This window comes from Enhydra lutris, unplaced genomic scaffold (assembly GCF_002288905.1).
Source record: "Enhydra lutris kenyoni isolate GAN:26980312 unplaced genomic scaffold, ASM228890v2 scaffoldscaffold44, whole genome shotgun sequence".
In the NCBI taxonomy this organism is placed as follows: Eukaryota; Metazoa; Chordata; class Mammalia; order Carnivora; family Mustelidae; genus Enhydra; species Enhydra lutris.
In genome coordinates this window covers 10,819,776-10,846,884 of record NW_019154128.1, presented here as the reverse complement: position 1 = coordinate 10,846,884, position 27,109 = coordinate 10,819,776, and the positions used below count along the sequence as shown (strand labels likewise).

Sequence of the window (27,109 nt, the reverse complement as noted above, 5' to 3'; positions counted from 1 at the left end):
ACTCCCTTAATTTAAACCAAAAACATCTGGTCAGTCAGCAGGTGTCTGCTGACCCCAGCCCTGTGCTACATCTTATAAAGGAAGGGTACACAGAGAGGTTAAGATAGGATAATAAGTTACATAAAGAACAAAGGAATGAATCTCTAATGGTGGGATTTTCCAGGCCCTTGGGGAGGCCAGCAAGAGCAGGTAGAACACAGTGCCTTCTGCCAAAGATGGGAGGGTCGCCCCAGCCTACTACTGGGTAATGGTAGTGGGGGGTCTGCAGGGAAAGCTGGAGTAAGGAGTCTGTTTCAAAAAGAAAGCCTCTGTGATGATAACTAAGTGGCAACTGAACCAGGAGGATCACATCAACACGGTTTTAAGAATCATCAGAGAACTTGTTAGGGGGGAGACAAAGAGGGAGGAAGGCCGGTCTGCTGGAATAAAGACCGATCCGGACAAGCAGGGTCTTTGCACAGTCTGGTCTCCGAGACCTGGTCCGGAGCGTCTCCCCTGCCACCCCGCTGCCCTGCCCGCTCACCCCAGACGCCTGGCTCCTGCTGCCCGTGGGGTCCCGCCCCGCATGGGTGGTGCCGCCTGAAGGAAATGAGCACTGCTCCGGAAAAAGTGCTCCGAAACCCCAGCCCGCGCATATCCTGGCTGTGGGGAGTCGTCATCAAAGCCTGTTTACTGGGGCTATTGTTAGCATTAAAGAATCTTGTTGTGCTCCCCAGGCCGAGCATGCTTGGTCTTAGCACAGCGCCTCTGATTCCGACGGCCTGCCCCTCTTCTGCGGGGCTGGACCCTGACGGGTCCTGGGAAGCAAGTAACTGAGACCTAGAGCCCATAGCGATTTGGAGACCCCGCTGGAGGCTTCTCGAGCATCTACTGTGGGCTCCTCTTTATTTAGCACCACAGGTTTCTTCTGGATTGTTGTGTAAGCTTATGGTGGTCTAGCCTTGTCTTCCGCACTGGTCTGTAGATTCCTTGAGCAAAAAGATGGCTCTTATACCCTTCCGTATCCCTGATTCTCCCTAGGATGGGGCTGAGCACATAGGGACACTTGTTGACAGATGGCCCGACTGATGTCCTGCTATGTGCCCGGCGCAGGGCAGACACGTAGTTGGGGTATGGTAACGGCGAAGTGAATAGGTGAGCTTTCTAGGTGCCTGACACTGAGCTGGAGACTAATGATGCCGTAGGGAAGAACTAATGCTCCCCAGAAAGAGCAGGAGAGGAGCAGAGGGGGATAGGCACGCACCCCCGGCCGCTAGAGTGAGGATCTGCCTCCGGCCCTGCCATTTTTCACCCTCAGCTCCAAGCTGACTGCGATCTGGCCAGGAACTTTCAGTGTCCCCCAGGACGAAAAGCAGGTGCTGCGGGAGCAAATAGTTCCATAGAGGAAAGAGGCCAGGTTGTCCCAGGGGTCCCTCGGGCCCGGCCCGCTGGCTTCCTGGTCCTCTAGCCATTGTGACTTCAGTTCCAAGATGTTCTGTTTCCATTCGTGGTCCCTGAGCACTCCTCTCCCTTCCTCCCAGAGGCCAGCTGGCCAGCTGCTCTTGCCAATTTGCCACCTCCTGGAAGCAAGTGTACTGGGCACGGATGGAAACCAGTTTGGCTGGGTTGGAACAGTTAAAAACAGGAAATTTTAAGCAGAACTATTTTCTCTGGGCCTAGTTAACCCAAATAGGGTTGTCTTGGGATTATACCAAATTTTGAGGTCAGTGTTGCCACTGACATCAAAGAAATTGAAGAGAAAAAAAAATCTTCTCGATAGGGCAGAACTCACGGGGCTGGCCCTTGCTGTCTAGAGAAGGTGGTCACCTATCTGGTGTGATTTGATGGTGCTGGAAACCTCTCCTCACCCATCCCCAAAGTAGGTCACCATCTACCAAAACAGTTGGATTTTCTCATAATTAAGGGTCACTCGTAGGACCTTGAGTTATGGCAGTGATTCTCAATCTGTGGTCCTAGCAGCATCCTCATCACCTGAAAACTTGTTAGAAAAGCAGATTCTCAGCCCGCATCTGAGACCTACTGAATCAGGGACTCTGGGGAAGGGCTCATCCCAAGCCAGCTTCTTGAGTGTGTGACCTGTGCAGTCCCACAGGGCCCCACACTCAGAAGAGCCCTGGACATGGTTAAATTTTTCAACAAGAGGCCCCACATTTCCCCGCTGGGCCCATGAGTTATGTAGTAGCCCCAGACCCCAAAATCCTTGCTTTAGCGAGCCCTGCAGGGGATGCTGGTACACGCTCAACCGTGAAAGCACTGAGTTACATCACCTACATCCTAAAGCCCCTATTTAAATATGGCCGTTAGCTGAAGCACCAACATTGGCAGCGGCCACACCGCCACCTAGAACTTGGGCTGGTCATCAGTTCAGCTGACTAGTTAGTTGGCAGAAACCCTGAGCAGGGATCAAGTGTGGGGATGTGTGTGGCATAAGGCCGTCCCCAGATGGTCTCCCTTCCCAGAAGCTAGTTAGGGTGTGAAGAGGAAAGAATTTCCCTCCTTTGTTCCACCATTTTAGCAAAATGGAAAATAAGTCACCAGGATACTACTCTCTGTAGCCCAACTCTTGGCTCTAAAGGCAAGCCCATCCCTGGATGGGCCCGCTCTGTTCCTCTGTGACCCTGGCACATTTGCTGATCCCATGTCCTGAAGGTGGCTGGTCCCCAGTGGTGCCACTGAAGGCCTTTGGTAGAGACCTCTCCTAATTTGGATTTGTTCTTCTTGAGGAATAACAGCATATAGCCCAGAAACTTAAATTTAGGGGCTCAAGGGAAAAGAGAACCAAATAAACCCGGTGGCCTCGCAGGGAGACCCTTGGACCTCATTTCACCGTATCCATGCATTTTTTTTTTCCCAAGTGGCCCAGAAATCAAATTGTATTTTACATTCCATAGAACAGTCTCAGGTTGGAAGATGCCTTTTAGTTAAGTAAATATTAACTTTTATAACAGAAAAATTACTCTCTGTTTCCCTTGTTCTATGAGTTAAATGAGGTCTACTTGGCATGATGTTTGTATTGGAGGAATGCAAATTTTTTAAGTAAAGGTGTGTTTGGAGTTAAATAATATGGTGGTGACAACAGCCAAGGGCCTGGGGCCTGAGCACCTTGTTTGGGACAAGATCTGAGTCTACATTTGATCTGCTCTGGGGCAGCTGGCAGAAGTGTACTTGAGAGACTAGGGCTACTCACAGTGGCCGGTTGGGGGGTGGGTGCTTCCCCAGGTGGCCCTCAGCAAATGCTTCTCTAGCCTGCCATGAGCGCAGTGGCCCCCTCATGTGGTTCTTGCCCCTCTGGTCTTCACTGTCTCTCTGCAAACCATCCGCATGCCTTTGCCCGGCGATTCTCCGGAAAGCAGTGCTCTGAGATGCCGCTGCTCTGGAACGCCATACCCACCTCAGCAGCCCCATTACCGAGTCTGGGGAATGGAGCTCCCCTTTGGCCAGATGGGGGACTCCTGAGTCCCCGGGGAGGGATTTTGCTCCAGGCTCTAGCACCTCCATGTCTGCCCGGTGTCTGCCCAGCCCAGCCTGGCCCAGAAAGTTCTTTGGCTTTGCAGAGTGAGTGCCTGTGATTTATGAGCCTCTTCAAATGCCCTTTTGTGGAACAGGTGTCTCTGGCCACATCAAAGGGACCCCCTCTTCCTCTGAGCCCGTGAGCACTTACTGTCTCCCCTCCTCTTCGGTCACCAGCAGCTCTGCTCCCGAGTCTCAAACTTAGATTTGGGGCTGTGTGTGCTGCACATCCCCTGTCTAGGCTCTCAGCACCTTTAGGGCAGCAACGGTGTCCTAGAGGGAGCAGAAAGGAAGAAAAACCACCATGACTGGTAGTGTTTGGGGCATTTTAAATACTTATTTAATCCTTATAACTCAAAAAGTTGGAAATTATTATTTCCATTGGGCTGATGAGGAAACCAGTGTTCAAAGAGGTCAATGGCCAAAGGTGTAGCCAATTAAGAGGAATAGAACGTTGTCTATTTAACTCCAAAGCCCATAAATGGTTAGGAGTGTATCTGCTGGATTCAGCTGCCGGAGCCTGCGAACCAGAGTCTTTACAGCCTGAGGCAAAGGACCGACTGCGTGTCTCTAAGCCTCGTCTATGAGACGAGACAAAGAATAGCACCTACCTCCCAGGCACCATAGAGATCATATACTGGCTTCAGGGCGGTACCTGATGTGCAGTCGTTGCTCAGTGTGTGTGAGAGGTGAAGCCTATGGTTCCTCATACTACTGTGACTGCCGTCACAGCCACGACCTCTAGTCCCAGCAGTATGCCGCCACGACAGCCTCACTGCCTGCAAAGCCCCTTCAGGGTGTCCTCTGTGTCGTGGTGCCTATCAGGTATCCCCTGCTTGGGCATGCGCCAGACACTTAGACTGCAAGTGTGCATTTCCGGAAAAGTCCACGTAATGCCTTTGACATGTCTCTGGCAGAGGGTCTTCTGCCAGTCACATCTGTCTTAGTCCCACATTCCTGTAAGCCATCCGACCCCCCTCTCTTTCCAGTTTGTTCTGAAAGTGAGTCTGAGCCTGAAGCTAATCAACAGATGGACAACTTGTACCTGAAAGCCCTGGAGGGTTTCATTGCTGTTGTGACCCAAGATGGCGACATGATCTTTCTGTCGGAAAACATCAGCAAGTTCATGGGACTCACACAGGTGACATCCTCCTCTGGCTCTTTCAGAAAGGGAAAATGTTTCCATTTGGGAGTAAACATGAGTGGAAGGTTCTGGTCACATTCCTCCTGACCTCTCCCTGCCTGGGCCCACCCTGTTTCTCTCTGACCTCAGGCTACAAGCCTCAGGAATGCAGTCCCAGCCTCTGGTGTTGGGGCAGCCCTTGCTGGTGGACAGCTCTGCCCGCTAGATTAACAAAGCAGCCCTTGGGAATCAAGCCTCTGTCAGCAGCAGTGGTCCTTTGTTCGGTCCGCATGTCTGTGGACAGCTCTGGTTTGGGATGCAAAAGACCTACTTCGGTCTGCTCCCCGTCTCCCAGCCTGGAAGGTGGCTCAGCTGCCTCCTGGAGACTTCTGCAGCAATGGGAATAATGAAGCCCAACCTTGTTTTTGGAACAGGTGGAGCTCACAGGACACAGTATCTTTGACTTCACTCACCCCTGTGACCATGAGGAGATTCGTGAGAACCTGAGTCTCAAAAGTGGTAAAGTATTCTTGCTGTGTGTTTCCTTCCCTCTTACACCACTTGGGAAGGGGCTCTGCATTCCCTTTGTCTATAAACATAGGGTTGATGATCAGAGTCCTCATGATCAAGAAAATAATTGGTGTCCATAAAAGATCCGGCAGAACTTGTGGCGTGAGATGGAAGGCCCCGGAAGGACTTGTACTCAGAACTGTCTCCAGCTGGCCCTTCATGGTGCCGGATGCCATGCTCGGAAGGCAGTCCTCTGGGTTAGGTCTCAACACCTGAGAGGCCAGCGTCTCTGCCAAACGGCATCACCCAAACCAGTACACTCATCTGTGCCCAAATGTTCATGAAACTGATTGCTCTTGTCTATCATTGTGTAAAAAAAACACCCAAAACATGGTGGCCTAAACGATCATTTTATTACCCATCATGATTCTATGGGTTCTGTGGGCGGTTCTTTTGTTCCAAGTGATATCAGCAAGGTTGCCATTGTCTGGGGACCGTACGAAGTGGAATGACCACGATGGCTCCCCAGCACCTCTGGGACCTTACAGCCCATAGTTGGAGGCTGGGACTCTGCTGCTGGTGGGGCTGGATCTCCCTCTCACTCCATGGAGTCCCAGAGCCCCTCCCTCTCTAGACCTCTGACACGTCCACTCAGGGCTCCCAAAGTGCAAAAGTAGAGGCTGCTAGACTCCCCGAAGGCTGAGTCCTGAGACTGGCCCAGCATCCCTTTGCCTCTTTCTGTCGTTAAGAGGGAGTTATAAGCCAATGCCTGCTCAGAGTAGGAGGGAAGTACCCAAGGTGATGATTACCAGGAGGCACATGTGACTCACTGGGGACACCTTTGGAACCTAGATACCCTGGGAGCCAAGGAATGAATCTGGTTCCCTGGTGATAACACCCACAGCAAATTAAGACCCACAACTGGTGATAAGACCCACAACAGTTTTTGATGGAGAAGAGATTGACGAGATCTCATACACTATACCCTACCTGTTGCGGGGGGCCGGGGGTTGGTGGGGGGTATCCAGCAGATGATCGTGGATGGGAGGGCCACATAAACAGAAAGCACTTTGCAATGACTGTTGGAGCTGTTGCAGCCATCTCTTATCTCTGGGGACCTTCAGGCAAGTGCACGGATGAGGATATTGTCAAGTGGACTGAGGCTTTGAGAGGGAGGGGGACTCGGTGACCTTCATGGTCCCTTCTGAACCAGAGAGTCCAGCATGGTCCTGAGCACATCACGCCCATGTCTGTCCATCTCCTTTACCATCTCTCACCTGTCGCTGCTGGGGGGCGCGTGCTTGTCCGGCCTGAATGGCGGAGGCCACGGCACCAAGCCTGCAAGGCCCAGCTTTCGTTCGCACACGCGCTGCCGAACACAGGTGCTTCCAGCCTTGGGACAGACTGAACTCACAAAGAGCAGCATGACAGCCCTCACCCCACCTGGAGCTCTTACACAGCCCCTCTGCTCTCCTGCCTCGAGGCCTCAGGCCACCTGGCTCCTAGAGTACAGTCCACAGGGCTGTTCATGGCTTCTCTGCGCTTCCAAGAAATCTCATCTCTTATGTGAGTCAGGGGTCATCAGACTTTCTGCATCTCTTCCTAAAGCATGTGCTGGAAACCTACAAAAGTCAGGAAGTCTCCTCTTCTGTACTCCAGAAATTCTTCAGCCCTTTGGTTCTCAGTCTGAGTTCAGTCACTGTCCCAGTCTCAGTCCGAACATGAGACCTGAACCAGGTCACTGTGTTGCCCTGTTCCTCAGAACCTCTCCTTTTAGATGAATGGTATTGGACCAGGCAAAGTCTAGGAACTTCCAACTCTCAAGTTCTATGATTCATAGCCGATTCTACTATATTTGTCTGAGTAGAATGTTAGGTCTCTTGGTCCATGTGTCAAGGACTCGGGATCAAACTCCATGAATCAGCCAATCCTCATTAAAGGCACCGGCCTAAGTGGACTCATGATCTGGAAGCAAAGGGTTAGTGTGAACACCGAGAGGAAGATAAGACCATGAGCCAGATTGTGGAAGGCTTTGAAGGCTGGATGGAAGGCCTCGAACTTTATCCTGTAGACAGACAGGAGCTTTTGAAAAGTTTTTGAGCAGGGTTGGGGTAATCCGACTGAAGTGATATTTAGAAAGATTCATCAACTGGCGGAATGGGGAGAATCCAGAGGTTAGCAAGTTAGGCCACAATAGTAACCCATGCCATAGCCACAAATGAGTATCACTAGCCCAGTTACTCCCAGCACCTAAACTGGTCATCAGGGTAGGTCTAGACCCTAGGATACAAGGATATCTCATGATAGGTAGACCCCACCTGTGAATTAAAACTGGAAGGAACATCGTTAAGTTTTGGAGAGACGGTTTTATAGTCCTGATGGTAGAATGTTCTTTCTTTAAAAAAAAAAAAAAAAAAAAGATTCATTTTTCTCACTTTCATTGTCTTATTTGGTAGGCTCTCCTCTAGAGATGTTTGGGACAGATTCAGAGATGCCAAAGTTCATTTGACACAGCTTTTTGGGGATACATCTGTCAAATAAATCATGGCCCTCTAGAGGTTTATGGAGGGGTGTGACTATTTGGGGGTGGAGAAAAGGCTCTGGCTTGTTCTGTGATGCTGGCCGGGGGGCAGGAGTATACCTGGGTAGGTCCAGGCTAGAGATGGTAGTGGTGGAGGCAGAGTCTAGGCGTGGACAATGGTGACTCTACTGCATTGGTCACTGTTTTATGGAAAGTGGGAAAAGCTCTGAGTGAGCAGGCATTGGGAGACCCATCAGGAAAGAGGCTGTGTCATTTGTCTCAGTGATTTATTTAATTCTGGCCGAGAAGGCTCTGATCCATGTTGAGTTCATCCTCAGAGTGAACTTGCTCACCAGACCCAGGAGGCTTGGATCAGTGGTCTCTCTTGAGCCTTGACACGTATCACTTTAGGGAAAAGCTGACATGCAGTGTCCCCAGTGCAGCTGTGGTGGGTCGAAGATGGGTACTGAAGGATTATGTTCATGACGGACAGGTCTGAAGATGAAACAGGGGTGTTGAGAGACCTTTCTAATCTGAGAGGGTCATCCCCATGAGGGGACGGTGGTCTCACCCAGACTGTCCCTTGGACTTCTGTGAAGGAACATGGGCCTGCCACACGAGCGCTGTGCCCAGATTATGGCCTCTAGGCCCTCATTGCCTTGCTGCTGTCAAGTGAGCACTGGCGATGTACTAGATGCAGGAGGAAACAAAACAGTGTAACAGCCCTCAGGAGTTTAGACTCCAGTTGGGGGAACAAGCCGGAGATGAGAAAACATTAGCCCCTAGGCCAAGATCATGGTCAGAATTCATGGCAGGCCACGGGTGCTAAGGGAGCAGATCCATGGGAAATAACAAACCATGCATTCCCCGCAAAGATGGCCCCAGGGCACCTCTGCCGAATGCAAACCTAAAACCACGGTCACCTGGCACCCTCCACCCTTCCCCATGCAGGTTCTGGTTTCGGGAAGAAGAGCAAAGACACATCCACAGAGCGGGACTTCTTCATGAGGATGAAGTGTACCGTCACCAGCAGAGGCCGGACCGTCAACCTCAAGTCAGCCACCTGGAAGGTAGGACGACATCAGGCCCGGGTTGGAGTCCCCTCCCCCCGCCCCCGCCCCGAGACCACTCTCTTTGGCCCCGTGTCTGACCCTCCGTGGCTGGTCTCCAGGTCTTGCACTGCACTGGCCAGGTGAAGGTATACAGCAGCTGCCCCCCTCATGGCGGTCTCTGCAGCTACAAGGAGCCCCTCCTGTCCTGCCTCATCCTCATGTGCGAGCCCATCCAGCACCCGTCACACATGGACATCCCCTTGGACAGCAAGACCTTCCTCAGCCGCCACAGCATGGACATGAAGTTCACCTACTGTGACGACAGGTGGGGGCCTGGGAGTGTGTGTGCCATGGCCGGGCTGTCTTTCCTACCTGTGTGTGTGTGCGTGTGTGTGTGTATGTGTGTGTGGTTGTGCCTGGGGGGGACGGTATGGGTCTGGGGCACGGATATTGCATCGCTGGGTACAAGTCTCTGGACGTGTGTCACTGTGTCATCCCATCGGTGCAGCTGCGGGGCTCCTGGTGCCATATTTGGTGGCTCCACATGGAGGCAACATCAGGGGCGGACGCCAGAGCAGTTCTGCTGTGTGGCTCATTGCTCATTGTTGTGGTGTGTGCACAGTCTCTCACATATGTGTCAGGCTCCTGAGGAAATTTCCAGGAATGCTCCTGGGAATGAGACCGGCGTCTAGCAATGTCCCTCAGCACTGGCAACTCAGAGGCCAGCTGGGAGCTTAGGGATCTGGCCTGGAAACTGGCCACGGTGGCATGGCTTCTACTGTTGTCTTTTGTTGTCCCTCAGCCTTTGCTCCTTCTGTGTCTTCTCCATCCCAGCTGCTGCTTAGCCTAATTTTGAAGGCTTTTTTTTTTTTAATATTTTTTATTTGTTTATTTGACAGACAGAAATCACAAGTAGGCAGAGAGGTAGGCAGAGAGAGAGAGGGGGAAGCAAGTTCCCCGGCGAGCAGAGAGCCCGACGTGGGGCTCGATCCCAGGACCTGGGATCATGACCTGAGCCGAAGGCAGAGGCTTTAACCCACTGAGCCACCCAGGTGCCCCTTGAAGGCTTTTTGATGAAGGAAGCCAAGCTAGACTCTAAGCCCCCATACCAGGCCCCACTGGAAATTCTCCCACGGGAGAGTGACATGCCTCGGAGTATCAGCTCTGGCGAGATGACCTAGGCTCAGGCTCAACAGGAAGTGTTTGGTTTGAGTGGTTATTCTCACTACAAGTTGTTCTTTATTATAAAGCTGTAGAAAAAGCAGCTAAGATTGCATATGCCCCTTCTCAGAACTGGCCTCCCCTCAAGGCAAAGTCAAAGGACTTTGTGAAAGGATTCCTGTCCTGTCATTCCTGTCCCCCTCTTTTGGCTACCGTGGTGCTGGGCCCCAGGCTCTTGGAGGAAGCAGGTCATTCTCTAAGTAGAAGGAGGTGCTGTAACCTCAGAGGGAGACAATGTCACATATGAAGACTTTTGTCCTAGAACTCTGACCCAGTCAGCATTGATTACAGTGCTTAATAGTGTTGTTATTGGGATCAGGATGCAGACTGGAGATAAAGATTGTCCCAAAGGTAGGCTCTAGAGAAATCCATCCTGTGTGTAAGGTCGTTTCTCAGATGGAGGCTCTGTGTTCAAATGAACCCTGTGGGCAGAAGACACACTTCTGTAATGTGCACCCCTCTCTAGGCTGTCGAAATGGCACGGGAAATCCCAGCACCTGGCCCACAGGGCTGGCTCAAGGATGGGGCGCTGCCGTGGATGCCTTCGCCATCCAGCCCAGAGCAGCGGTTGTGGTGCTGGACCCCACTTAAGCTTCCCCCTGGTGTGACCCCACAAGCCCTGGGAAGACCCTGCAGCCTGAGAAATAATGTATCATCTCTAGCTAATAGAAGACAGGGATTTTTTTTTTTTTTTTTTAAGCTTAAGACTTTGATCCTTATTAAAGGGAAGAAAAAAAATCTCTGGAAAGAGTAATCGGAGGTTGTCCTCCATTCATTACCTTGCTTTGAATGAGTTTCAGGTCATTTCCCAAAAGCAGTGCTGCTTGGGAGAGAAGAGGGGACAAAAACAGGAGGAACTGTTCCAACCGTGGGGTGAGAGGAAGCGGCCACAGAACGGGGAGACCCACGCGAGGCCTGCCTGCCTCGTCTGGCTCAGGGCTTGTCAGCGGAGTCGATACTGGCGCGGAGGAACCTGTGATTTAAGGCTTTGTGACTCAGAGTGTGGAGGGCGATACTGCGTTTCAGAGCTGCTGGACACATTGCATTTTCAGCAGAATCCTGCCTTTCAAGACCTAATTACATGGCCCAGACTTGGAGTTCAGTGGTGCTAGAGGGCTGAACGCAGGGGTGCTTGCATACCCAGAGTGCTGGGCCCCACGAAAGTTGTGTTTAACCGATTAGCAGATTAGTTAACAAGGACACAGACACGGCTTAGACAGTTTATAAAGTGACTATTTTAAGTCCTTGATCCCTAAGTGCTATTTCTCTATTGCCTTGATGAAGACTGGGATCTTTCTGGTTTGGGTAGCTTGTTTTGTTTTCGCTCTTTCATTAGAATGGGGCAAGATGTGCACACAGACTGCACACATGTGCCCTCTCTCCCTCCCTCCCTCTCTCTCCCTCCCTCCACCCCTCTCTTTCTGTCTCTTTAATACCCCTTCTGAGATCAGTGCTTCAAAAACCAATATTTACATATGATAGCTAACGGGGAGCCCTTTCCACTTTCCATTAAATCTAGGAATTCACTAGATTTGATGACATCTAACACACATTGTGGGGCGACGATTTTCCACAAGGGGATTACTTTCCTGTAAGGCAAATGGAAAGAATCTGATGAAAATATAAGGCAACCGGAATCCACAAAATCACTTTTAAAGCCGGGTTAGCACTTTTTCTTCAATGTATGAAGGCCACAGACATAATAAACAAACAAATGAATGAAAGAATGAATAATGCTCATGGAGAAAAGGGAAGGGAGAATGGAGAGGGGAGGAAGAGAAAACAGAAGACAGAAAAACTGGCATCAAACTCCCAGGTTCCCAGAGTGACTGGGAGCCGAAACGAACGGTTTGGGAGAGTCTGGGGTTGAGTCAAGGCACACCGACGGCTCAGAATGCATGTGTCCCGCTCCTTTTTAATAACGGGTCAGAGGACCATATGAGGTCTCGTAATAATTGCCTGAAACAAAGGAAACATTTTAAAAAGCAAATTTTGTGACACTGCACATCTGTCATGTGTCCATGTATGTGGTTGACTGCTCTCGACAAGGGGAGCAGTGTGGTGGCGAGGCAAAAGGAGGATGTCCCGGTTATCACTGTGACTGATGGTGAACTGTCCCATTTATGACTCCCACAGAGCCCTTCATCTCCCTTTCCTAAAGTACCGAGCAACCGGTGAATAACCTGTTATTTACTGAGCACGTGCCAGGTGACTAGTTAACCTTGTGTGGGAGACTAGTCTATCCAAGTAGTAAAATAGCTTTCTCCTGATCTCTGAGAGTTTAGATATCAAGACACCAGCCGCCATTAAGCCACAGTGGTTGGTGCAAAATAGAGTATTCTGTTCCCTGAAACGCGGGAGAGAGGTTATTCCCAAATAGTTTAACTCTAAAATGGGGGTGTTTCCTAACTTCGTGGGGAGGTGCCACCTAGTGGCGAAAGGGGGTCACTGTGAAGGGAGCCAGGCATCAAGGAGGATGGGGCCCGCTGTGTGATTCCCATTATCCCACTGTGATTTTGTCAGTTGTAGACGCCTTCCTGTATCTGAGAAATAAATTATCCAAGCAGATTGTGTCGATAGGATCAGTATCAATAAGGAGAAAACGGTGCCACCGTTAACAGTGAAAATTTCAGGTTAACAAAGAAAGGATCATGTAATTGTTATAGTTAAAGCAGCTGAAGGCAGCCCTGTTTGACCGTTGAATCGAGGCAACATAGGGCATCCTAAAACCAGGAGTTTAATAAATTGGGTAAGTTAGGATGCCTGTGTTTCAAATTCTGTGGCTTAAATTTATGATGAATTGTTTTTATCCAGAGAAGTCAGGAAGAGTACAGATACTAGTGAGAGAAGAGCTGGGCATCACAGAGAAGGTCAGTGGAGAAAATTAGAGCCATGAGTTGTAAGATACATACACATCAAAACACCCGGAAGGCAAGAGTTTTGAAATCTGGGAAGAAGATAGGCTAACTTCAGGCAAATTAGTAGTAAACAATTATATACTTTCATTGCATAATGAGATACATTTAATAATTTTTTTTGTACTTTTTTTAGAGGATGGATGACATTTTAAAAACCAGAGAGACCTTTCAGATTAATACATTACAGGTACTTTTCTAGTGTCCTATATAGTATATTCCAGATCTTCTTGCAGACCTACACATTATTAGCCTCTCCGCACACATCTTATATGAGAAGGTGTAGTGAATTTCTCTAAATCCCTGAGTCACAAGGAACTTGAAGCGCTCTCCCTGTGTATCTGTGTCTCCTCCGAATGACGGTGTTCTGAAATCAACCCACGGTTGGGGCACGTATATGAGAGTGTTTATGTATTATCCTGACTAACCTGCTCCAAATACTCCTAGAAGTGACACCTCTACAAATTCACTTTGCAGTGTATTTCCAGGTGTGATTGGCCTCCTGACTCAAAAATGATTCCTTCTACATGATCTGCTCCTCTCTTGCTGCAATTCAAGGCAAGCTTCTTCTTCCTTGTGTGTGGGTCTTAAGGTGCTACAAGGCAGCTGTGGCATCTGGTGGCACTCACAGCAGGGGCAGTCCAGGGCTGATGAGCCAGGGCAGTCTTCCTGGGCATAAAGTACCTATAACACACCTGTAACACATCACCCCAACAAGACAGAAATGGACTGCCCCTGAACTACAGAGCTGGCTGTGTAGGTTTCCCATGCCCACATACCATGTGAGGAAAACACAGGGCTTAAGGACTGTTGTTTAAAGCAAGCAAAATCTGGGTAAAAGTGTATTAAAGCAGAAAGCACTGAAATCTGGATATGATTAAGGAGGGGCCGTGCCGAGGCTTATAAGCACCTACAGAAGCCAGAATGCGGAGATTCAGGCTGTTTGGGAGAAGCCATCGCCAGAAGCGGGGAGGGAAAGAAAGCAGACTTTCAGATAAGCATGGTTAAATAGCAAATGCATTCTCTGGAATACAAATGGGTGGTTAAAAGTCCTTAAAACTTTCATCCTCTTAAGTCATTTACAGTACTCTTCTACCCAACTTGTTTATGTGATGAATTGACTTAGCAAATCCTTTACAGGTGTAGGGAGCAGGGGTGGAAACCACAGCCAGGTCCCGCATGCACATGCTTGGGTGGTCTCCCGGGAACGGGGGCTAGCCGTCATAGCTAGGCCTTCACTGGACTCCCTCTGCCCCTTGACGCAAGGGCATGGACACTGTAGCTGAGGGAACTGTTTCCTTCCCGGCACTCAGGCGCAGGGAATCCATGCTGAAATGAGCCTCTGAGCACTTAAGGGTAAAAAACAGTTTCAGGACAATGAGTAACTGTCATTTTACGTTATGAAGACATCTCTGATGCTGAAGTCCGAAGCCCAGCCGTCTGACCCACATATCTACTCGGCGTAACAATTCAGAATATAATGACCTTTTTCCTCTATATTTTCTGTTCTCTTCCTTCTCCCTCTGCCTCCTATGGCTACCCGTCATTGTCTACATCTCTCTCCTCACCTCATCCTTCTTCCACTCTTTCTTCCGCTGTTCTCGCTTCTGAAATCTGGTAGATGAAGCCCTTTTACATTTCCCACTTCTCAAAAACAGAACAGCCCTACTGAGTTGACTTTAACTTTATGGGTGACCCCAGGCTGATTTTTTTTTCCCCCAGTGAGTCAGGGCTCTTAATTAGAAAGAAAGAAAAAAAAAATTCCCTGCCTCTGATGGAGAGAGCAGATGAAACTGTGTTATCACAGCCCAGCTCCGCAGGGACTGGGCCCCGGGGAAACGAGCAGGGAAGGCCCTTGTGTGCCAGAGGAGCTGACCCTATAAACAAGCTGGGTTCATTAGCCTCCCCACTGGCGTCTGCGCGCCTGCACAGGGAGGCCAATGACCATTAGCTTCAAGTTGGGGTTTCCTGGCTTTGTGAAGTTTGACAACTCGAACGTTCTTCAATTGTGTTTGGGGTGTGTGTATTTCCCAGTTTTTATAGTAGTCTGTTTAAAGGAACGAAGAAGGAGACATTAAATATTTATTTTAGTTGACAAGATAAATGAAGGCCACTCCTGGGAAGCGAGCTGGCGATTCTGAAATCCTGGTTTGTTTGTACACTTCCCAGACATGCCCATTGTGTGCCTTTGAATGCATGGTACAGTAATTAGATTTTTTAAATGGTTTATTATGAGGCTGGTGGTAATAAACATTTACTTTGAACATTTTAAAGATTCTAATCTTGAAAGAAAAGTTCATTGCTTCAGGGAGTGGTACCATATCTTTTCCAGAGCAGCCTCACTTTGGAGGGTCTCTAGAAAATTCTAGCCCTGTCCAGGAATAGAAGCAATGCATCTGGCAAATTGGCAAGCCTGTTAATGGCCAGCTCACTGTCACCAGGGCCTGCTGGTACAATTCCTATTCCCAGGCTTAAGCTTGAAAGGACTAGACCCAACAGGAAAGCCATTCGGTTGTGGAGAAGAGAGGGCCAGCACTGTTCTACCATCTCCGTGCTCTGCCCCAGTTTCTACCTCGATAAGGGGCCCTTGGGCCCCAACCCCAGGATCAGGCTACCAACGAACATGTCTGTTGCTGTAAGTTCAGAGATCTCTCTACTCTGGGCCAAGTAAGGGGACAGATGCTCCCGGTCTGAGACCAGCAGGCGCAAGTGAACTTGCCATTGCATGTGAACTGCTGAAATCTCACTGGAAATCTCCGCTGGGCTAAATCAGCTGAGGCCTAAGCTGCTCAGCCCCTTTGGGCTGCCCCTTGTTTGACAAAGGCTTTCAGCCCTAAGTGTTATTGAGGGAGAGAATTTTTCTCTTCTCTGACCACACCAACACCAGGCACAGCTTCTAGGATGAAGAAAGGATGGATTAAACATCGTGAGGGGTCCGGCTGAGAGCTGTGTGCGTGCACCGCGCACACGCACTGACATGCATTGACACAGTTAATCACGTTCTAGGAGAGAGAGTAAAGCTTTATTGCCTTAGTGGTGCTGGGGAAGGCAGGGCTCTGGTTGTACCTCAGGTCCTAAGAATAGAGCTGCCAGTCAGCCACTTAAGAATTTACTGAGTACCTACTATAGGGAAGGCCAAAGAAGAAAGTGGTCCCTATGTTCAGGGATTGGCAGCCTAGGATGTGAGTAATTGTCTGTGACGTGGGTTTGCCTGTTAGGACTTAGTGAGAAGGAGACGTCACTGAGGGCTGGGAGAATCAGAAGTCTCTGTGGAGATGGCCGGGCCATGAGCTAGCCTTGTGGTCATCGGGGGCTTGGAGAAGAGGGCTGAAGAGAAGACGTCAAGGCTCTACAGCAAGAATGGGTTTGCTGGGTGTGGGGAACTCCAAGGGGAGCAGTCTGCCAGGACACAGGATGTAAGACACACACTGCTGGTTAGCCAAAATCACACTGCATGGAAGTTGGGAGACCAGATTCTGGGGGGTCCTGTAAGTTAGATGGACTGTATTTACTCTGGATCACAGTAACAATAGTGGTCAATAGCGGTTGGTAATAGGGAAGGAACAGGAGGGAAATAGGGTTTCCATCCTATTTTAGAATGATTTATTCTGGCAGACATATGTAGAGACCCTTTGGAGTGGGGAGAGAATAAGCAAAGGAAACCAAGGAGCCCCAGCTTCTGCTGATTTTGTTTTCCCCTCTGTGTTGTTAATTTCCAGTGTGGATACATGATAGGACTCAGAAGTCATACATTCTGAAATAGAGCTCATAATCATAAGAGTACAGCATCACTTCTGACTTGTGGTGGGCCAAGTAAACAAGACAATGAGCCCATTAGAAAAACTAGAGGAGACAGCAAACCTTGCAAGAAATGATATTTAGATGTGATGTGAGAAAGTGGCTAATCTGATGGTTCTTGGGTGGGGCATCTTTAGTTTAATAATTCTGGTATAGAGAAAAGAGTCCTCAGAGTGTTAAGTGATCCTTCATGGTTCTCTACATTTGTCTGTTTTCTGCTCGCTTCCCATGAAACCAGACATGTTACAGGATGAAGAAAGGGACACTTGGGATGGCAGAGCCCTGTCATTTCAGAGCTGCCCATCTATCAGAGTGTAATGAGGAGGCACATTTCTAATACCTTGATTTTGTATTTCTTCCTCTCAGCACTTCCTGCCCATCCCCGTTCCTTGAAATGGGGAGGGGCAGGTAAAGTTCCAAGGTAGGCAAACCTGATGTCCGATGTCCGAGAAGTACCTGAGGTCACCAGGCAGGACCTGAGGGAGAGTACTCAGACGACTAAAGATCAGACACAGGCAGGGCAGGCTCTCCTGCCCGGGTTCCTCCTCCCTTGCTGCTTACCACACAGACAAAGGCCGACTCCACACTCCTCCCCGCAGAGGCCGCACCATTTTCGCTTTTCGCTTACATCACCCAGTACTGGCATCAGCTTGATCTGGTAACCTGGAGCCCTGGTTTTCATTACTGTTTTGTCCCTGGACTCTCGCGTGGACATCAACTGGACTGTCTGTTCCCCCTGGATCTCCCTCTTTGGCCAAAGCTGGGGGGCGGAGGGTATGAGAGCCCCTTCCAGGACTTGCTGGGAGACTAGGCTTATGTGTATCGGCGGCGGACGTAGGGAATCCCGACTCTCCAGACACGATTTCAGAAAGTGGGGGAAGAGTGGAGGGAGGTTGGGTGGAGCCACCGCAGCAGGTTGAACACCATGTTTTCTTTATCTTGGATGAATGGGACGACCAGGATGCCTGGAGCGTTTTCGTCTGAATGTGTGCCTCTGACTTACCTTCTGGATCTAGCTCCTTGAGCCCCTGCCCACATTCATACAGTCTCTCTTCCCACATGATTTTGTTTTGTTTTGTTTTGCTTTTTTAAAAATTCAGGATCACAGAACTGGTTGGTTACCACCCCGAGGAGCTGCTTGGCCGCTCAGCCTATGAGTTCTACCATGCTCTGGACTCAGAGAACATGACCAAAAGTCACCAGAACCGTAAGTTCCTGGAGCACCCTGCGTGGCTGCCTTGTGTCTGTGAAATATGGCCTTGAATGAGGTGTGGCACCAGTGAGACCAGAGAAGACCTGCTTCCATCCTCCACAGAGCCACCATCTTGGGTGGCAGACAAGACCTGTGCCCTCAGGATGGTTAGAAATCCAAGGCTGCCACCAGCCCAGATGACAACTTGATGCAAATTAGAAAAAGGCCCCGTTCTTCTGGGGGGGGGGGGGACACACCCATACCATGGCCCACAGCTTAGAGAGTAGAAGGTGGGCTGAATTTCAGTCCCCACATTCCATTTCCACCCAGCGCCCCGTATGGCCAGCAGTTGGCACAGCCCTGTGGGACAGCCCTGTAGAGAAGAGCACAAGAGGACACATGGTCAGCTGGGTCGTGGGCTATAGAAGCAGAAGAGGAGGCCTGGGAAGGTTCAAGAAAGGAGAGGACAGAGCTCTTGAGTTGGACCTAGAAGGATGGGGGAGGACGAGGCCCAACAGGTGAAGGTACCAGGGCAGCAACTTCACAGATGCATTGAAGTAGGCCTCGGTTCTCCAACAGCTGGCTTGCTGGGTCAGAGAACTCAGTCGGAGGCTGTCCAGGCAAACCAGTGGTGGCACAGGGACACTATGCTTTGCAACTTGAAAGAAACCCGAGTTATGAAAGGATCCTGGAACAGCACTGTCCAGCAGGACTCTCTGCAAGGGAGATGTTCTGCATCGGCACAGTCCGTGTGAAGTGTCTAGTGCACCCAAGGAACTGAATGTTGAAAATTTTAATTTTACTTAAATTTCAGTCACTTGACCGTGGCTACCCCATGGGACAGGGCAACTCTAGTGCCTTCACTTGGCCATATTCCCAGTGCAGCCTTCCTGTTCACAGGCGATCCAGGATCGTCTCCTTGAATCCATGCAGCCTGTCAACATGCAAAGGACTCTGGGTTGATTCCGCTATACTCAGCCCACTGAGGGACATAGACACTTATAGGATTGCTCCCCAACGAAAGAAAAAGGAAGGTTGTTGGCTCTGTGGGAACAGGTGGCTCATCTTTTTAGCCTCAATATTTAGCATAGTGTTTGATAAAATGCGGGCACTAAGTCAGTGATAAACCCAAGGCGCACTCATATTTGGGAAAGAATGCTTCAAAATCAGTGCAGATAGAGGTGCCGAGAAGATTCTAAGTGGATTAAAAATGGGTAAGGTAAGTCTAACAAGCATGCCGGTGGTCCTGCGGGTCCTGGGCCCCCAGGATTAGCTGTGGCTTGGGGTGGCAAGGGAGAAGATGGAGATGCTTCTGTTTGTCCATTGTTTCTCAGTCCATCATCTGTGCTAAGGTTAGGACAGCTGAGTTCAGAGCAGCCCACAGATCAGCAATCCCATAAACTGTATGTGAGCACAGTTCCTGTCCTCTGATGGAGTGAGATCTTCTCTTTCTAATTGGTCTCTCTGCTTTTTCCTCGTGGCTTTGGGGTTTGAGCTGAAAGTACAAGACGGCCCCTTATGATATCTCAGAGAAGTTTTTCACTATGCTGTCTGGCCAAAAACCAACCAAGCCACCAGCCTAGATTCAGCCCCATGCAGGGACCCAGAGAATGGAGGAGGGAGGTGAAGGCAGCTTCGTGTGCCCGTGGACATGACCCAGCCTGAGCCTCCCCCAGCTTTGAAATTGTAGGATGTGGTTCCAGCCTTCATGCTGGGATTCCCCATGCTTTTCTGTTACACGGTGATTCTTACTCCCAAAGTCATCCCAACCCTGCGACTCTGGGACCTGGGCTCTGCCCCAGCTGACCCACAGATTCCCCAGGGCCTGGCTTTCTGGGTCTTTCCTCCTTTACATGTGAAACAGGGAAAGTCCAGCTTTTTTCCTCAGTCCAGGGTGAAGTCAAAGCAGGGGACAATAGGAAAAGTTTCTGGGAATTCCTGGAGGACAATATTATACTTTGTCTTTGGGGATAGAAGAGCTGAGGCACTGCTATCAGAAGGAACAAAAATGATGACTTCTCCCTGGGCAAAGAAAAAGTATTCTCTCTTTCTTCATAAAAAAATCTTTGACCCTTGGGAGGGGGGTTGGAAGAGGGGGGTGGAGTTATGGACATCGGGGAGGGTATGTGCTGGGGTGAGTGCTGTGAAGAGTGTAAACCTGGCGATTCACAGACCTGTACCCCTGGGGATAAAAATACATTATATGTTTATAAAAAATAATTTAAAAAAAATCTTTGACCCTTAAAACAGAGCTGGGATAAAAATTGGTCTTATCAGTTTTGTGCTGACTCTGGCAGAAATATGGCGCTTTTTATTGAATCCATACACTGAAGTATTAGGCACACTTAAAGGTAATTCACAATCCAAAGAGAAATCAGGCTCCCTTTTTCCCCTGATGGAGCCATGTAAAGCTGCCCAGAGCTCCGCGGCCCCACGCCCAGCCAGGAAACCCAAATCCAGCAAGGGGAAGTCTGTGTGGCTTGGAAATTGGATTACTGACAGCTAAAACAGAAAGCATCTATTTCTGTCTCTCTGCCCGTGTGTGTGTGTGTGTGTGTGTGTGTGTGTGTGTGTGTGTGTGTGTGTGGTTGAGTTTGTGCAAATAAAGTCGTACCACAGAGTCACACTACTGTGGCAGGATAGTTGGAGGCTGGGTCAGGTTTATACACCAGCATCCTGAGTTTCCGCGTGAATGTGTGTTTTAGCCTGTGAACGTTTACTGTCGAAATGACTGGGGAAGCTCTGTCCTCAAACCAGATTTAGATAATTGAAAGCCATCATTTCCAAATGGATTAGTAATTTATACGTCGTTACTGTCGGTGGTAGGGGCTGGGGGCGCGCTTTCTCTTTGTTGTGTGAGGACATTATGTGCTCTTAGGAAAACAAGATTAAAGGCTATAAACGGCCTATCTCCCAAGGAGCAGGCCCCTCACCAAGGCTGGCGTTAATGAACAGATGGGTAGAAAGCAGGCGTAATTATACTGTGCTGGCAGAACAGGTCCTCGCCTGCAATCACTAGAAATGCAGTTAAGACCTTTGCTCGCTGCACTGCTTAATCAAAAAGAATAGGAGCCCTGAACTCTGTCTGCATTAAGATCCGTCTAAATAAGTTAACTCCAGGCACTTGAAATTGTGCAAGAATCGTTTCTCTGCAGGAAGGGAGCCTCAGTGGGGCACCTGAGGGGCCCCGGGGAGGACAGCAGTGGCCCACGACGATGCAGGACCACAGCCACAGCGAGTGGAGGCTTCCCAGTGAATGGCAGCGTGGGGGTCATAGCCAGAGAGTGAGGGGCCGGGAGTGCTGTTCTCCTGCTCCGTTTTCCTACATCGTGTTAAGCAGGTCACAGTCCCCCTGACCTTATTCCTTCCTGTCCAAAGAAGGCGATATCTATCCTCTCTGCGGCCCAGAATTATGGTCCAAAAGACTAGACTAGGGTGATGTGCCACTTTGGAAAAGGATGTGGTAGCTTCTTACAAAGGAAGCATGTACTTAGCCACTGACCTGGCCATTGTCCCCCTAGCTGCACCCACTGTATGTGTCCATACAAAGATGTGTACACCAGTGTTTATAGCAGCAGTATTCACAATAACCAAAAAAACTGAAAACAACTTAAACATCCATCTACAGGTGAATGGATAAACCAATTATGGTACCTCCATACAGTGGAACACAGCTCAGCAATAAAAAGGAGCAAAGCCCGAGTCCTGGCAGCACCCGAGGAATCTGGAACACATGCTGAGGGAAAAGAAGCCAGACACAAAAGAGTACATACTCTTGTATGAGGCCACTTACATGCAGATGGAGAGAAGAGCGCCATATAGTGGCAGACAACAGATCAGGGGGAGCCTGGGACCAGGGGTGGCCATGAGGATGGAGCAGCAGGAGGCCTAAGGAATTCGGAGGTGGCGGGCTGAGGGCTGAGTGGTTACCTTGGATTGTGGTGACAGTCCCACGCACTTTGTCAGAATGCATTGGACTGTGCACCTCAAGTGGTTGCATTTTTAAATTGAAGGTAAACTAAACCTCACTGAAGTTGATTTTTTTTTTAAGATTTTATTTATTTATTTGACAGAGAGATCACAAGTAGGCAGAGAGGCAGGGAGAGAGAGAGAGGGGGAAGCAGGCTCCCTGCTGAGTGGAGAGCCCGATGCGGGGCTCGATCCCAGGACCCTGGGATCATGACCAGAGCCGAAGGCAGAGGCTTAACCCACTGAGCCACCCAGGCGCCCCTGAAGTTGATTTTTAAAAGGAAAACCAAACCACGAAAGCTTAGGTTGGGAGTCTGACATGTAGACTGTGATCTCATCTACTGTTTCCACTGAGGGGCCCTTTCAGCAAACTACCGTGGAGTTCCCGGCCTCAGTTTCTTCAGAGGTAAAACAGGAATCACGAGAGACCTCTCACAGTGTCATTGTGAATTACACGAGCTGTTGGGGACGCTGATCCTTGCGGATGACTTAGGTGCCAGGCAGTTGTAACTGCTGTGCAGCAGTGAGCTCATCTTGAGACAGTGTCGAACACTGCAAAGCACTGCACACAAGTAAGTTACTACTCAGGCACCTCGGTGCTTGTGCAATTTTTGAAGTGGGTAAAACGTGCCCTGAAAAACATAAAGGGCCACAAGCGGCATCAGTAGGAACCAAGCGGCCATCCTTAGCCTCCCAAGCCTAGTGAACAGGGAGGTGGCCCCTGCACCCACCAGGAGAACGGAGTGCAAATCTGTGTTCACCAAGAGTCTGGATACTCTCACGTGGGACCCCTCACAACATTCTCTATGGCCCCAGGGAAGAGGGGGCTTTTCCTCTATGGCCGTTGTCCAGGACATTCCGTCAACAGGTCTGCACAGGATCAGCCAGCCCGGCAGACCTGGTCCTCGGAGTGAACAGCTGCTCTACGCTGGCTCACTAGGAACGTCGTTCTCGTCATCACTGTTCTTTTTATCAGCATCTCACTTTGCAGATGAGGAAACCAAAACTAAGAGGGATTGTTCCTTCCCTGGAGCCCCCATGCTAGCAAGATTTTCTAACACCTTCATCATGCCTCTTCCCATTCTCTGTGATCGGAGGAGCTCGGAGCTAGGATTCTGAAGAATGAATTCCCAAGGAATGAAAGTAGATGGACTGTTCAGAAAACTACCAGAAATTCTAACATTGGTAGACTTTAAAGAGATTTATTAATTCCTGTTTAATGGGAGTAGATGAAGCCTTCTGGACTGGGCCATGTGGGACACCGTCCCAGTGCTTTCCTACAGTAAAAGTTAAATGAGCGTTTAGAATAATCTAGAAGAGGAAAGAAGTCATGTGGAGGTCCTTGTGTCTCAGTGCGCAGTCTTGTCTGTTTCCCCGTAGACTACCCTCCCTGTGAGGTCTAGCTCCCCAGCCTCCCTGACCTCGGGCTCCGTTTCTCCTTCCCTAGTGTGCACCAAAGGGCAGGTGGTGAGCGGCCAGTACCGGATGCTTGCGAAGCACGGGGGCTACGTGTGGCTGGAGACCCAGGGGACAGTCATCTACAACCCTCGGAACCTGCAGCCCCAGTGCATCATGTGTGTGAACTACGTCCTGAGGTGAGCACGTGAGGGCCGTGGGGCAGGCTGTGCGGGGCACCTGAGCTCCCCAGACCAAGGGCAGCAGGCTGAGAGGACACACACCTACCCGACCCTGGGCACTGCCTCTGCGAGCTCTTTGTGCCAATCCTTGGGACCCAGAGGATTTTCATGGCTGTCTCGGGGACTATAGGACACCTGGGGTGGCCCTTCCTGGTGACTTTTTTTGGGTCTCCCCCCATCTGTCATCTGTGTCATGCCTCTGACCCACATGGGGAGGCAGATAGCATAGTTGTCACTTAGTATTTTTTGAATGGGGAACAAGGAAAGAGATACTGCTCAGGATTTCTGGAAGAAGATGCAACAGCTTCATTCCCTAGTGCCTGGGGAGAAAGCTGGAGATGGTCCCTGCTAGAGTAAAACCTGAAGCCCTCACCCCCCATGTACGCAATGCAGCGCATGCCCAGTAATCAAAGAGCATCCCAGAGCCATCCCTGTCCCAAGGGCAGGCTTGGGGTTGCTGCCTCCATGACTCCAAACTTCACCGCGCAGGGTCTTACAAAGCCCTAGCACGGCATCCATACCTGTGTTTTCAGCCAAGAGGGTTAGCTGTCTGGTTTTCTGTGTGTCTGGGGATATAAAAGGCTTTTGCTAGAAAACATGGAAGGTCTGAGACACTTCTTGTCCCATCAGTGAGATCGAGAAGAATGACGTGGTGTTCTCCATGGACCAGACGGAATCCCTGTTCAAGCCGCACCTGATGGCCATGAACAGCATCTTTGACAGCAGTGGGGAGGTGGCAGTGTCTGACAAGAGTAACTGCCTGTTCACCAAGCTGAAGGAGGAGCCCGAGGAGCTGGCCCAGCTGGCACCCACTGCAGGAGATGTCATCGTTTCTCTGGATTTCGGTGGGTGCTTCCTAGCCAAACAGGGGCCTGCTGAACCCTCTCTCCTTACTGTAACCGGCCTCCCCGGCTTCAGCGTTTCCTCAACCCCTGCCCCCTCCCCGGCCCTGTGATTCCTCTGTTGGAGCCAGACTGTGCTGAGTGGCGAAGGGCAATGTGCAGGTCTGGCATGGAGTGAGAGGGTCCTGCTTCGGACTCTGCATAAACGCTGCCTGGGCAGGGCTTGTGGGGACTGAGCTGTGGGCTGTCCAGCAGAGGCAGGGGGAGTCTGACATGAGGGAGGGGGCAGCGAGAGAGACGGTCAGAGGCCGCTGCTGTGTTTGCATGGAGAGGGCAGATCTCCCCCTGGGCCTCAAAGGACAGGATGCCGTTTAGGTAGAGGGCCAGGCTGAAATAGGAGGAGAAATCATTCCAGAAATGTGGAGGGAGAAAAGATGCCCTCATATCCACTATTTTTAAAAAAAAATGTGGGCCTCTCCACAGGGCGCCTGGGTGGCTCAGTTGGTGAAGCATTCCACTCTTGATTTTGGCTCAGGTCATGATCTCAGGGTGGTGAGATCAAGCCCCGCATCAGGCTCGGTGCTGGGCAGGTGTGGAGTCTGGGGGAGAGTCTCCCTCCCTTAACGTCTGCTCCTACCCCCATCCTGTGCATGCACTCTCTCTAAAAAAAAAAAAAAAAAAAAAAATGTAAATGTTGGCATGTCCAGGCAGTTTTCAGCCCTGTCCCCCTCCCATGCTGGAAACACTTAACATGTGTACCTGGGAAGCCCCTTGCTCCCAGGCTGTGACCCCTACCTCTGTCCCCCACCCTCCTGTGCCCATCCCAGGGCTAGAAGCCCCTCCCCCTGCTCACCGTATAGTGGCTTGGCCCCTCTAGAAGCTCTGGAGAGGCCACATGGGGATTGCAACCTCAGAAACTATAAAGGGCAATAGCCCCGGGACAAGAAGTCTCGCAGCGGCCCTGGATTGTGGCAGTACTGAGGCAAACTGGCCTGTTTCCCTCTTACAACCTCCTCCTCATGGACATTCCCGGCCCCTTGTCAAGGAAGTGAGTCCTAGGACCTGTAGACCCTGATGAGGAAATGCTCCAGGAGGGTGTTCCCTTCCCAGGGAGACTTGCCTCACAGCCCGTAGTTGCAGCAGGGCCTCGGAGGCCGAGCGCCTAGCCCCAGGCACGCTTTCAGACCCTCCTAGGACCTTCCCTACACCCTCTGGGCTTTCACTACCCTGGGGTAAGCCCAGGGGTTGTAGGTGGTAACCAGCCAGGACCTTGTCTCCGCAGAGAGCCAGAGCTTCCAGGGCTCCTCATCCTACAGCAACACCCTCCTGCCCCCCGGCCAGCCGTGGCCCAGAGAGCCAAGGAGCCACAGCACCCAAAGCGAGGCCGGGAGCCTGCCCGCCTTCACCGTGCCACAAGTGGCAGCCTCCGGGAGCGCCACCCCGAGTGCCACCAGCAGCAGCAGCTGCTCCACGGTGAGCACCCCGCCTTGGGGTGAGGACACGGAAAGGGTGGGCTGCTCCTTTTTGGCTGCTGCACGATGGCCAAGCAGATGGCCCGGATAGGAATACTGCCTGCATGGCCCTCGAGTTATCCTGGGGTCCCCTGGGGTGGGGGCCCCTTGCCTGCCCACTGCTCTAGCTTTGGCTCTTACTGTGTGCACCCCCATCTAAATGCTAAGTTTCCTGAAGATGGGGCTGAGTGGCACACAGCTCTGAGCCTCTCGCTCAGTCGCTGGGCAGGGCAGTCACCATCCTGCTCGGGGCAGAGAGCGGCATAGTTTCCAGAGCCCCACTGGCCACGGCCTTCTTGTGAGGAGGGGTCCCCCGCCACATACTTGTTCCATGAGCTGGAGCAGACTCTGTGAGTGTAGAAACGCATTGCCCCTTTCACCTTGGACTTCTGGGGAGACCAGTGCCCTCCTCTTGACTTGGTCACTCTCCTTCTGGCCCCTAGCCCAGCAGCCCAGGAGACTATTACACATCCCTGAGTGACAATCTGAAGATTGAAGTCATCGAAAAGCTCTTCACCATGGATACAGAGGCAAAGGACCAGGGCAGCTCCCAGGTAGATGGGCTGTGCCAGCTCACACCTGTTCTTATAGCCACGACGTTCACTGCAGAGCCTGAGGGGCTGGAGGGGTGGTGCTTGGCCAAGGCCCTGGTCTTAAATGGGAAGTGGAGCCTGGGGTAGTCCCCTTCTCCCCAGGCTCAATCCAGCTCGTGCAGTCTCTACTGAGGCCGGTTTTCCTCTGCCCCAGAAAGCAAATTACCCCTGCTCCTTTCTTAAAGAAGCCTTATGTTTAAAGAGTAGATAGGAATTGTGAGAGGTTTATAAATAAGGAAAATTGACTCTCCTCACAAACACATTCATCTTAGGATTCTGAAATAATAACTTTTATTTTAAATGCATTTTAAAGGATAGAGGACTGACAGATTTTTCACTTACACACCACTTTTCAGGAATGTGCGGAGGCAGTGTTCTTGAAAGGGACTGGTGTTCCTGAAAAATTACAAAAACAAGGATGGGGAGGGTGTTTCACAGAGCATATGAGGAAAAGGAGGACCGAGTTGTCCCTGCCTCCCCAGGGGCCACTGAATACACCACGGGCTTCATAGGCAGTCTCACTGGGGCTATAGGAGAGAAGTGGGGTAGAGAGGAAGTCGTTTCAGGTGGGAGGAGGCAGGGTCACCTGTGGGGAATGTGCAGGCACCGCCGAGCAGAGCATGGCGATTTCGGGGTGTGAACCCCTGGAAAGGCTAGTGTCCCAGGCCAGGAGCCCTGCACAGCAAGCAGACAAATCTGAGTTTTCAGTTGGTGG

At 50.7% G+C, this 27,109-nt stretch overlaps 1 protein-coding gene across 1 annotated transcript in view; it reads left to right on the top strand.

The window, feature by feature from the left end:
- The window catches only part of LOC111155870 (endothelial PAS domain protein 1), an 83,055-nt gene that overhangs the window by 50,735 nt on the left and 5,211 nt on the right, over positions 1-27,109 (top strand). Inside the window, exons 3-11 of the mRNA XM_022516312.1 lie at positions 4,500-4,651; positions 5,068-5,152; positions 8,616-8,734; positions 8,836-9,041; positions 17,751-17,857; positions 23,259-23,406; positions 24,079-24,293; positions 25,573-25,763; positions 26,245-26,355. Of these exons, the coding sequence (XP_022372020.1) occupies positions 4,500-4,651; positions 5,068-5,152; positions 8,616-8,734; positions 8,836-9,041; positions 17,751-17,857; positions 23,259-23,406; positions 24,079-24,293; positions 25,573-25,763; positions 26,245-26,355 (1,334 nt within the window). The remainder of the gene's footprint in view (positions 1-4,499; positions 4,652-5,067; positions 5,153-8,615; positions 8,735-8,835; positions 9,042-17,750; positions 17,858-23,258; positions 23,407-24,078; positions 24,294-25,572; positions 25,764-26,244; positions 26,356-27,109) is intronic.